The sequence below is a fragment of the Dipteris shenzhenensis genome, chromosome 32 (assembly GCF_047967505.1).
Source record: "Dipteris shenzhenensis isolate YYH24624 ecotype China chromosome 32, Dip_SZ_1.0, whole genome shotgun sequence".
Classification (NCBI taxonomy): domain Eukaryota; kingdom Viridiplantae; phylum Streptophyta; class Polypodiopsida; order Gleicheniales; family Dipteridaceae; genus Dipteris; species Dipteris shenzhenensis.
The window spans coordinates 16,003,772-16,016,555 of record NC_141627.1 but is presented as its reverse complement, the minus strand read 5'-3'; the positions used below and the strand labels follow the sequence as shown (position 1 = coordinate 16,016,555).

General features: G+C 42.4%; 1 protein-coding gene across 1 annotated transcript; it reads left to right on the top strand.

Annotated features, from left to right (window-relative positions):
• The first annotated feature begins 6,003 nt into the window (after positions 1-6,003).
• On the top strand, positions 6,004-6,977 carry LOC147880355 (uncharacterized). Its single transcript, XM_087370592.1, has 2 exons — positions 6,004-6,832; positions 6,919-6,977. Exons 1-2 carry the CDS (start codon positions 6,004-6,006, stop codon positions 6,975-6,977), a joined length of 888 nt encoding a protein of 295 aa, XP_087226718.1.
• The last annotated feature ends 5,807 nt before the right edge of the window (positions 6,978-12,784 follow it).

Below are 12,784 nucleotides of genomic sequence, written 5' to 3'. Positions count from 1 at the left end.
GGTTGTTTGAAAAGCCCCATGTGTTGTGCAGACCACGAACTCCTTTAATTTTCTTGCAATCGTGCCAGCTTCTCCTTTGCACTTCATCCACTTTCACTTCATGGAACATTCTACGTCCTATAGTATTCTTAAGGCTTTGTTTACTGTATGTTGAATGTGCGCTTGTGGAGAGGTTGGTTGTAAGCCATGTTATAGCATCATGGGCAGCATTGATTTTTTCTTGAGGGCATGTTAATTGGTGTTGAAACAGAGCTTGCTTAATAACAGCACCACATCCATCATGTTCACCCTTGCCATGGCTAGACCCAAAGAAATTCCACATCATGTCTAGACCAGTCAGGGATTTGAACCTTGAGATGAAGTAGAATCCACGGGCTAATTTAAATTGAGAGGCAGCACCATCACAGACCATACCCAATGTTGTTTGATATTTTTTGCATGGGGATTTTCCTTTTTCAGCCATTCCCAATGCAGTAGAAAAGCATGCTGCACAAATAAGGTGTCATGTTCCCTATCATCTGAAATGTAGAAATGGTATGTGCGTTGCACTGACTTGGACTCCTATGAGTTAGCAAGTAGATTGACATCAGGCATGGAAGAATCAAGCAAATGACTGTATATGACATGCACAAGAATTGTTATCTACTTGCTGTACCAGTGAGCACTTTGTATCCCATCTTGTTCTTGAAATGAATAATTTTCAGCAAAATCTGTAACAGATACTATAGTGTCATGGGAAAAATTGGCAAGGCACGTCCTGAACTGCTTATCCTACCAGTAGATGGCTATGAAATTGTGAAGTACATATTTTGGGATGGATTGAACCATGTGACCTATAAGTTCCCTTGGCCAAGTGTTGTTATATGACAATAGCCATCTCTTTCTATCGGATCCTTGAACATTGACATTTTCAAATCTCCTCCATTTTAGAGCAACATGGTTGCCTTCCCTCATTTCATTTGGATAGACATCAAACATCTTCTTCTTCTACTTCAAACTGCAATGCTTGCATGTGCCACAAATGCATTCAATGTGGTGCCACTCACGGTCTACCTTTGGACAAACCATTAGCTCCCATAGAGACCTTAGGCTACAAACCTGCTCTCCCTTGCACAACACATGATGAGGATCTAGGTGGCCTATAGACTGTGCATTCATCAAGGAGAAATGGGCACTGATCCCCATGGAGCAATGCTCCAACACAACCAGATCTCAAGCCATTTATAGCTTGCTGGGCCAAGTCAAATTTTATCTGTGTTTTGCAACAACAAACATTCCTGTCTTTGAGTTTCTTGACATACCAAGGCTTACAGTGGTCAAAGCTCCTCTACCTAATTGAAATGTCTAGATTTTGATCCATAAACTTGAGATACAACTCCGTCCTACTGACCCAACATGCGAGAACAATAGAATAGTGAGCCCCCTTTCTGCACTACTAAAACAAGACAAAACACAATCTAATTGAAGTATATAATGAAGCAAAACAATTTTCAACCACCGCACTGGTTTAGGACAGTCACACTTTCAACTACCGTGCTGGTTTGGGACAGTCACAATTTCAATCACTATGCTAGTTTAGGACATGTTTAGGATAGTCAACCACTACGATGATTTTAGGCATGTTTAGGACATTCAACCAGTTTAGGACACATTTAGGATAGTCATAATTTCAACCACCAGGTTCGTTTACCCTAATGGTCTCAACTTCACATATTAGGCAATAACAAGTATATTTCTTTTTGTTTCTGAATTTCAAAATTAGAAAACAACAATATATTGCTTTTCATTTTTGAATTTCACAATTTCAATCACAATTTATGTCAGTAATTGCTTGCTGTTTGTCGTGAACCGTTTGTCTTGAACCAGCACTGAGCTAGTCTAGGACAATCACATTAAGTCCAAGCCATCTCGGTCTAGAAATAGTGGTATATGACCCGAATAGTAGGGCACTGGTGGCCTTGTGTACACTAAGCCTAACCTCACCAAGGTCCCCAACACGGCTCAAAGAGAATCCCAACCATAAAATGCAATTTTACACCGTGAACGAATTGATGTGCAACCAATTGTGCATCTTTACTTGGCCAGCACTAGAGCGTTTTATGAAACTCTAAAATCATACAAAGCCATGTAGCACATTCCAAGCCGTTAGATCAACAGACCTATTATTAGCTACTTACAATATACTTAGCAAGTGGCCAAGCATTCTAGTTGCATTGGCCCTTAGTAGTGGTGACAAAGTGCGGTATTCTAGTTGCATTGGCCTTTAGTAATGGTAGGTGACAAAGTGTGACAAGCTAGCCTAAGGGGGGATTCACACACGTTCATCAAACGGCATGAACTAGACCAGCATTGGGCACTCGTTTGCTTTGTCACTGGCATGGAAAAGTAGCTGGCGTTTCATACACATCCGAACAAAGATCCTGACATTTGACAGTTGAGCACAATTCTTCAGCAGACTCTGGTGCTCTCTCCGTTCCCTTTTGGCGGTTGAGCTTCCTCCTTCAGTAGAGTTTGCCACTCTCCCCATTTCCTTCTGCGACCTCAATCTCCCATGCCTCCCAAGTTCCCAACAAGTCTGTACTATAGTGTAGCTCAATGAATCTTGTGGCCACTGGGTACCAGATCTCCATCATTCAAATTGCCTGTAAAGACAATGAACGGTTGCTTCTACAAGTTAGAATGCCGTTATAGGGATCTTCTACTGTGCGATGTACTCAAGCTGTCTCTACTATTCCTCTAGTATACTAATGTACGACTTTATCTCGAATCATCGGGTGGGTCTGATACTGCTTCCTTGAGAGTTCTGGCTGGAGGTGGGGGTTCAAGTTCGAGAGTTACTGCTCCTGCAATCTGCCCTCTTCCTCGTGTACAACGAAATGTACAGGAAGTCATGTATTATTGTGAAGAATACATGCATTCCTCGGTCCTGCTAGAGGCATTTTGTCAACATTGTCCAGGACTTGCTACTAGGGCTTAGTTCTACAGGATTGCTTTTGATCATTTCTTGAAAGATTCGGTTTAATAATGGTAGGGGACCGGAATAGTTTTGTAGACCTAGCAAATTGGCACAATTTGTGAAGATGTCATCATGACATCAAGCTAAACATATTGCGGTATTTTTGTTATATAAAGCAGTCTCCCAAGTGATGGAAGTTGCTGTGGTACTCTTATTGGAGTTTTAACTGCAGTTTTTTATGTTTCTACTGTGATTTTACTTCATTTCTATGTGCAAATTTTCAAGTTCTTGTGAATGAATGCAATTGTTGATCTGGGTCTTGTTTGACAATACTATTTGTGTTGGAGTGGAGTGTTTCCTACTATCATAAACACCATGGCAAACAAAGGTTGCCATTTGTAAGCACTAAGAGGTATACTTGAAGAATCAATACAATAATTGTAATCACTACAAGGAAAATATGAAGTAGTCCTAGCCATTCGGAACATTAAAGGCTGCTGGTAAGCCTTACTCAATAGGACTGCACACATAACTCCAAATAAGGATCAATAGGACAGCCTGGCATACACACAGAATGGCTACTAAGGACATTTGCCTCAATTGAGATAAGACTATTTAAGGTACATGAGCATGCCATATGTATTACACGTACATAAGCAACCCATATGCATGAGCAGCCTAGCATACATACAAAATGGCTAGTGAAAACATTTACCTTAATTGAGACAATGCCTCCTTTAGAACATATTCCAAACATGAATCCAATCAACCCCATCTGCATTTTCATAAGAAAGGTTTCAGTATAACCCGAGATAAAATCAATCGTTGATTGCAACCAATTCAAGCAGATGCAGATCAATCCCTTGTACTGTGGGGTGGCTATCTTAGCAACAAGGAGCAGAAGATTTGCTACTATTTGTAAGCTACAGATCTGCAGATAGGTGGCACCTTCTTCGAGGTTGTTTTGGAGGGCCTACCACAGTGTAATAGCATGTTGTACTATCCCAAAGAAGCACTTAGCAGCAGTAGTTCATAACAAGATTGATAGAGTTGCGACAAGATTCCTGCCAGTGGGGATCTATATGGAGCAGCCATGGGTTGCACAAGCATAGTGCTAGCTTATTCTGTGATAGAAGGTTGTTCTCAGTTTTCTCATTGAGAGAGGGGGGTAGGTGGAATGCAAAAGGTGTGAACAGAAGCTACACCATACACTCAATCTCCAATTTTTGGGCTACACATGACGAAGCAAATAACTAATTTCCCAATGCAACCTCAATCCTACCTGCCTCTCATCTCAGTTTAAATGAATTCATACCGTCTATGGACGAGCTCAAGAGACAGGACGAATAGCCCTGACGTACATTGTCAATCTTCAGCAGTGTATGTATCCTAGATTGAGGCAACGTTGCTCAAAGGACTTGTAATATAACCCTTAAGGCGATCACAATGTTGATGTATTGAGAACCCGAAACAAAATTTTAGAGCAGCATGTCAACGGAGAAGAGCAACCTGTCAACGCTGCTAGGAACAAAGTTTAAACGTCATTACTTATGTCTGCCAAAAATAACTTTTTTAAAGGAAAAGTTAGAGGGAATCGGCAAACGCTGGGAAGAAGACGGAGGATTTAGAGGGAAGAGCAACGAAAAAAATTGGAATGAGCAGGAGAGAGGGAATGTACCTGCTCTTCCATGCTATTGGAATGCCGGGACTCCAAACTTGCGAACTGCAATTCTGAGAAATGGTGAAGAACGCAACAAAGGACGTTAGAGGAGAAATGGTGAAAGACTCCCGCCAAAAACATTCTTTGGATTGTGCAATCGCCTACTACTAAAAGAAAGTGGTGAGGCGGTTTCACAGTTGTTCGCGGACGAGGAAAGCCCAAAAAATGAGTGTTCGCAAAGATTCGAAGAGGCCGTCCGGGGCCCCTTTCACAAGAGGACGAACGACTCTTGTTTAAATATTTAATGCTATTCTATTATTACACCAACAAGGATTGACAGTCCGGAACTTGGGGGTCCTAGGTTCAAGTCTCTTCGCGTGCATTGATTGGTCTGCCATGGTCGGACGTGTTGATGGGCGCCAGAATGAGGCTACTCGATAAAACGTTTGCGCCCATCCGGAATTGGACTACACGTCAAAAGATTTTTGGCCAAGGTCAAACAAATGTGAAACGAACCAACCCCCGGTGTGCCCTCTCATTGGGCAACACATCGTCCGCTGTTTTGCAGGCGAACGGGTGTGAAACATATCTAATAATCCAGGAAGACACAGATTTGTATAGGAAACCAACAGCTACGCCAAGAGTTGGGCGAGGGGACCCATGATTTCGTCCATGATTGGGCGTGCCACGAGACGATGCCAGTCCGCCTAGTTGTGAAAGCACATACCAACCGGAGCGCTTTTCCATTGGATGGAGCAAAAATTGGGTGAAATGGGGTGTGTAACCCACGTACAAAAAAGCTCTACAGCGTTGCTAGGCGTGGGCAAGCGTGAGATTCACTCCCGCTTTTCCGAAATCAAAACTAGTGGGGATGTCTGTCATGCATGAGCTTGGATTCATCGTTGCAGCTCCTACTATGTACATCTTCTGCAAATTCTCAAGCGCAATGCTTTGAAAATTAAAAGTCCAAGTGTAGCAACGCGCGTTTGTGAGAGTTCTGTTGTTGTGTGCCAAAGAAAATCCATGATGCTTCTGTTGCGTGCGAAAGAAATCCATGAAAGCAAGAGGTGGAGCTTAGATGATCAATATCATCAGCGGCTTGGAAGCTTTCATCGTCAGTCTTTTATTGCAACCTCCAACTGTTCGGAGAAAGAGAGAGAACGGAGATAAGGAGAAGGGAGGGGAAAAGAAACTGCGATTCATCAATCTGCGCTCCGCTGCAAACTGAGCGAGGTTTGAAGCATTGCAAGCTTTAGGAATCACAAACTGAGCGAGTTTTGAAGCATTGCAAGCTTTAGGAATCACTGCGCTCCGCTGCAAACTGAGCGAGGTTTGAAGCATTGCAAGCTTTAGGAATCAGGCGAGTGAGAGAGATAGAGATACAAGGATGGACGATTTCTTGAAGCTCTACCAAGATCCTGAGGATCTCGCCCCTGAGTTCGACAAAGCCTATGTCTTGGCGGCCTTCCAGCAAAGCTTCCGGCAGTGGGAGTCCATGAACAGCAGCCGCCTCGGCACAGCCCTCATCGACAGGGCTTTCAACCAACGCTCTCGCCCCTCCATCCCATTGCAGGGCCTTACCCCTATCACTCTTTCGCAGATGGAGCTTGGAAAGACTCATGGTGGTCGAGTCCTGTTTGGAACCCTCTGCGTTCATGCATACACCGACTCCATGACCGTCTACACTTGCCTGGAAGACGAGACTGGCAGGGTTGTCAAGCTGGCTATCTACAACGCTGCCCCTTCCCGAAGCTCTCATGCCGATGTGCAGAAGCTCTTTCCCAAGGGAACGGAGGTGGCCGTCAAAGAGCCATACCTTAAGCGTGGCGCTGTTGACGGATTGCTTATGGTGCGGATTGATAACCCCGCAAGTTTGGAGAAAGGAGGCATTCCCAACTCAGCTAATGGAGATCCTGATCGGCTGCGGAGCGAAGGTAATCGCAAGTTTGGAAAGAGAGACTGGAAAGGGGCAATCCATTGCTACACTGATTCCATCGCAGCAGCCCAGCTAGCAGAGAAGAGCGTGGATCTCCTTCGACAGAAGAGAGGTGAGAGCTCGAACGAACCAAAAGGTGCTCTGATGCAAGGCAATCCGTCGCAAAATATTGTTTTGGCTTACTCCAATCGGGCGGAAGCATGGATGAAGCTGCACAATCACAGTCAAGCAGTGGCTGACTGCGAGGCTGCTTTGGCAATCGACGAAGAGCATGCCAAGAGTTTGTACAGGAAAGGGAGGGCTCTGAGTGGCCTCAGGCGGTATGAGGAAGCACGGAGTTGCTTGGAGAGGGTATTGGCGAAGCAGCCAGAGTCCAAGGAAGTTCAATCGGAGCTGGACGCCATCAAAACCTGCTTGAAGTCTAAGAGCCAGCAGGGAGATGAATTTCCGACTGATATATCTGAATTTCTATTGCGTCAGCTCGACGGATCGCCAGCCCAAGTACCCGATTGTGCCGACTACATTGGCCCCGTCGTCGTCAAGATGACCTCAGATGGGCGTGGCCGTGGATTGTTTGCGTCCAAAAACGTGAAGGCTGGTGAGGTGCTGCTGATCAGCAACGCCATGGCAGTGTGCCGTCGGGATCCCTTAAACATAACGGGTCTCCGAGTCCGTGGAGGGCGCATTACCGACACATCCCAAGAGGACCTGGTGACCGAGATCGTGAGCTTGGCAATGGCCTCACAAGAATTCTTGGGCAAGCTCTACAGTCTTGCGCATTCCCCTTCGCAGAGCAGCATGGAGGTGCCATCCATGGGCGTGTTGGAGTCTACTGGTGAAGAAAGAACGGAAGAAGATTTGCAGATTGATGTGGAGCGTATACGTGAGGTACTGAGGCTGAATGCATTTGAGGGCGAGACAGATGCTGGGCTATGGTTGCTTCCATCGTTCATCAACCATTCTTGTCTTCCGAATGCTAACCGGCTAGATGTAGGGAAAGCCATGTTTGTGCACGCCAGTGCTGACATCGAAGCCGGAGAGGAGATCACAATTTCCTACTGCGATATTTTTCTTCCTCTCAATTTACGTGAGGAAGCTTGTGAAGCTTGGGATTTCCTGTGTAACTGCAAGAGATGTAGATTTGAGAGGTCTCTGCAAGATTCTCTTCAAGAAGTTTCCCAGCAATTTGAATCTATATATAAAATCTTCAAGCAGTCACTCCAATCTAACAGTTTGCTCCCTGCATCCACACAACGTTTTGCATCAAGCTTGCTACCAAGCCGCCCTACATCCATGCAGCTTTTTGCTATCTATGGCAGGTTGAAGGAGATAATTGGTTCGTTGAGCAACGTGACAAGACTTCACAAGCAGTGGATTCTAGCTGCTTATTCTGCATCCTTCTTGGTAAATTGGTATATCAATATGGAGGACTCAGCTAGTACTCAGGAAACAGTTTCTCCAGATTCAGCTGCAGTGGAGCTGATGGAAGCCATGCAGGCTGCAGTGCCAGGCCATCGTCGCACTTTATGTGTAGCTTCACGACTAGCAATCCAAATAAGGAAGCAACATGGACCAGTGGAATCGGCATTTGCTAACAGATTGATTCAGCAGGCCACAGATGAATGTCTCCGTGTATATGGCAGGCTGAAGGATCATGTACTAGAAAAACTCGTTATGCAGCATTCAGCAAGGCGACCTGAGCTGTAATCACCTTCTTGCTTGGGTGGATCAAAAGCCTTTGCATGGTTGCCTGGGATTTTAACCAACCTTTTTATCAGGCAGCCTACCATGTCTCGCATTTCAGCGTTTGAACCTTCAAAACGTCTCCTCTCTTCCATGTCTTGCATTTCATCTCCGTCTCCATCCATCTCCATCTCGCTTTGTCTTCTATATAGCTTTGATTCAAACTCGTAGAGAAATTGTCGGACTAAAAAAAATCCCTTCCAAACAATTATCAATGGCTGCTGAAAAACACGCATACATCTTCTTCTCGAAAACACTGTAATCTTTTGTTGACAGATATGGCATCAGAGAATGCTGCTTTGCACTGGATGGAGGTGTCGTAATCATAGCGTCTTCATCTTCATTCCTATTCCAGGTTCCACGGAGGCGATATAATCTTCAATTGTATTCCAAGTTCGAATTCTCTCTATCTTTCTTCTATACTCGTGCATTCATATGAATTCTTAGACAGCATTTTGATTGCAAAGGCTGGCATTAGATATGCGTAGACTATCACCAACACCACCGTAATGCATACATCCGGTAAGGATATGCCCAAACCAAGAGTCGCACTCGATCTCCTTTTGCGTTGTTTGCTTCTTGGGGTGACAAGATTCTTCTCAAGTCTCTGTCTTCAAGATATGTGAACAAGATATTTTTCGTTCACAGCGAACGTGCAAACTAATCATCATAAAAGTAGACGAGTCTTTACAGGTTCCAATGGCGAAAGCACTCTTTACCATAGCCCATCCTCATCATGGAGGCAGAACTTTCGTCTCCAAGAGAAAGCACTCTTCAGTGTTAACACTTATTTCATTAATTTTGGACTCATATGTCTACTTTTGGACTATTCCTTAAAATCTTTCCCAAATGAAAAGCTAATTACTTTATGAAACTGTCATTGGAGAATCAAAAGTTTACTTTCTGGCACTATCATTTTCACATAATACATTTCAAAATATCTCTCTACAATGTTGTACAAATAATGCAAAAACTACTATTAAATCCTAAATTTGTATTTCTTGTTTATAAAAATTATATTGAATACATAAGAGACCTGTAAGACTCTTTTTACTTTCAATGCTGAAAACTATAACACTCTTGAATATTCAAGAAATTAAAAGGTTTATATAGACATGAGACATGATGGAAGCCTCTTTTGTACTCCAAAAAATAGCAATAGCTATGCTTGTAATTTTACATTATCATGTCATAAGTTTTACAACAAATATTGCTCTGGATGAGTCTTTGTACAAAGGATCTCCTGTGGCCTTTTCAATAATTTAATTTTTCCTTTACAATGAGTTTAGTACAAATGGGCGATCCAAACATTTGCTTGTTTGAATGTCCTTTTCTATCATGATCATAGAAATGAGCGATCCAAACATTTACTTGTTCAGAATGTCCTTTCTGTCGTCACTTATCGCTTGGGTGCCATCTTCATTCACTCTCATCTGCTGACTACCACCACCACCTTCACTCTTTCTCGATATTTGAATGGTGTTATCATGGGCATTCTTCATTTGCGCTATCTCCTTCTACTTCCTCCTGGGCGAGCATCTTTATGAACTCTGTAATGTGCATAATAATTGGTTGCGATAATTTTATTTTATCTTCTACATCATACCCCATGTGCTTCTTTGTTTTCTTTGACCTTGATTTCCAGGATACTATGACTGTCTCTGTGGAAAGTCTTGAAATTGCCTCGGGGGGGTCACTATGTATAAACCCTCTATATCACGTGCGTTCAAGGCCTATTTCTAAAATACCTTATCTGTAAATTTTTCATTAATAAAATGTACCCCTTTTTTATACAAATCTGTAAATTTTTTTCAGAACTGTTTTAAATAGTCCCTTATGTATATTTATTTCTGTAAATTTTAGAAATAAAAAATATCCTTCTGTTGAACTCACGTGATATAGTTACATATGATGAGTGATCCCCTCGAGGAAATTGCTTCATGGTTTGGGACCCATTCCTTTTTCAGACAACTACTATACAATGTACTGTTATCTTAGTTCTCCTTCCTGCCCCTTGGCTCATATCATACCGCTGTAAATGTTGTAGTGTAGAAGCAGCTCCAAATGCTAGGGAATAAGCTTGAGATGTTTTGTTTACATCCGTGAAGGAATAAGGAAAAAATAGTGTTTTATGCTGGATCGACGATGCAAAGCATATCCGATGGGCACAATACTTTGCATACACCTTCAACTAGGCATTGAGCAGCTCAAGGTCCGCTTTGAAATGACCATTCTGGATCCATGATATAATGTCTGATGACACATGCTTCGTTTCCATTCATTAGAAATAGTTTTGCTCCATTTTCGTTTGCCAGCACATTTCAGCAGTAGCAGCTGAATGTTGAGCCAGAATCTTGAAAAATTGGAACTCTAGCCTAGCCCTGGAATGCTGGACTAGCAGGGCTAGCAGTCCATGGGAACAGTTAATTTTGTTATTATTTCTACTCACTCATAGCTGCTAGCCCTCGTGGGGAAGTGCTCTCAAGCTACCAGCCTGAGCCTCCAACAAGACCTTGATTCACTACAAGGTGGTATCACAGCCTCGAAGCATACAGTCGTTATCGCGAGATGACTCAAGATGCACAACATGTTGGCCTGGATTATAATGAGACCTGAAGAGTCAAACAAAATAAGACAACGTAGAGCCTTGGCACCTATTTCATGAGAGTATAAAGGCACAAATGGCACCATGATCACACAAATATGATGCCATACCGGCAAAATCAAGATAGGTTCCCCACACAGCCTTCAAAGGACTCTACAATAATTTTCATGATATTCTCCCCCGGTCATCCATGCTCATGTCAACTACTTTCGCAACCCAAAACTTCACGTTCTCATGTTCATCATCTGATGGTCGAACTGCAACAAAACAATGGACATCTATGTCTATTTGTGACATAAACTCTCTCTTCTTGGGTCCACAATATGGATGTGGGAGCAACGATTCAAACTCATTTTCAAAGAGACCACATGTTGAACGCAAGTCATTACCAACATTGGCCAAAATAAAGGCCGTTCTGCCTTAATATCATCTTCTCACATTTTTGCAAGGTCCTTTATCAATTGGTAGGTCTTGCTAATTACAACAGTAGTGTGTTCCTTCCAAGAGGGCTTCCAATCAGGAAATCTCCGGAGCATTTCCTCTTTGTATGCAATAAAATCTTTTAAGCCTTCTATTTTACCTTTGGATTTCTCGTTGAATTCTTTTATAGGAGCCCATGTTGGATGCATTTCTTTGCTCGGGATTGAAGTTAAGAGAGAGTAAGGTTCTTCAGGTTCCCATTTTGTATCAAGAGAATAGTGTTGCCATTGCATCACTGGTTTTTCATCCTTTAAGAAAAAGCAAAAATAGTGTGGAGCACTATGACCTATCAGGGCATCACCACCTTTTTATATGAAAGGTAGAATAAAGCTCTTCCAATCATACATCCTCTCAACCATTGAGCATATTGTTCCTTCTTTACGGCCACCAACTTGCCTTTCACATTTTCTTATCAAGTCATCCATTGTCTCCATGTCCTTGTGTTTTAGTTCTCTTGAAACGGTGCTAAATACCTGATCGATATCCTCATGTGTATGTCCAACCAACAAAAACCCAACTTCAATCTCATTGAAGATTCTATGAGCGATTAGCATTGAGCAAAATGCAAAGAAGAGTATATTCTTATTCTCTCGTCCGCAATTGTCTACTTGTACTCTCAAAGTTGCTGGTAGGCGACCTTTTTCTGCATGTACATTGTGAATTGCCTTCATAACAGATGTTACAACTTGATTGCTATCATGTAGATGCAAGGAATCAATCCATATGTCTGCAAAAAACCTAAATCCGTGCACTAACACTCCACATAGATGTGTCTTTAAAAAGTATCTGCCTTGTAGCTTAGGTGGAGTGTTAACGAATCGAGGTAATGTTGTTGTATTTTGATCCATACCATCTACAATAATCGTACTCATTTGGGTGAGAAATAGCTTGCTCCTTCCAAAATGCATATTTTATTCTAGAATGTCGAACAAGTCCATGATGAAATTCTCTCCTTTTTTTGTAAGCTTCTTTTTGTTCTGGAGATGTTGGACTCTCAAGTGCTCACTTTAGATCATCACAGTTGTGGCACTTTGATATTTTTTGCCTCTTTGGGATTTTAACATGTCCAAAGCTTTTTTTCCAAAGAGTATACAAAGTATGAAAAGATGCCAGTGCATGCCCTCTTTGCCTCTGTGTTTCTCCAATAGAGTTGAATACTTCTTTTTTGGTCAAACCTATCGAAAGATGCATTTCTAATAGGTGGGGTTGCGGTAAAGCATTTTCATAAATGTAATCTTTCAAAATTACTGTTGCCGCAACCGTTGAGGCTCTTGTTTTGGGCCTTCCTATGTTTCCATGAATGTTAAATTTAACTCCATACTTTACTTTATTAGCCAAATTCCAATATGTGCCATGTGATAATCCTGTAATAATGCGATATGCATTATTGCATATACTTTTTCC

What these genes read in the sequence shown, in the direction of transcription:
- LOC147880355 (XM_087370592.1), top strand. Translation starts at nt 6,004, where the DNA reads ATGGACGATTTCTTGAAGCTCTACCAAGATCCTGAGGATCTCGCCCCT. An exon ending in CGACGAAGAGCATGCCAAGA is followed by an intron (nt 6,833 to 6,918) that starts GTTTGTACAGGA and finishes TTGGCGAAGCAG; the next exon opens with CCAGAGTCCAAGGAAGTTCA.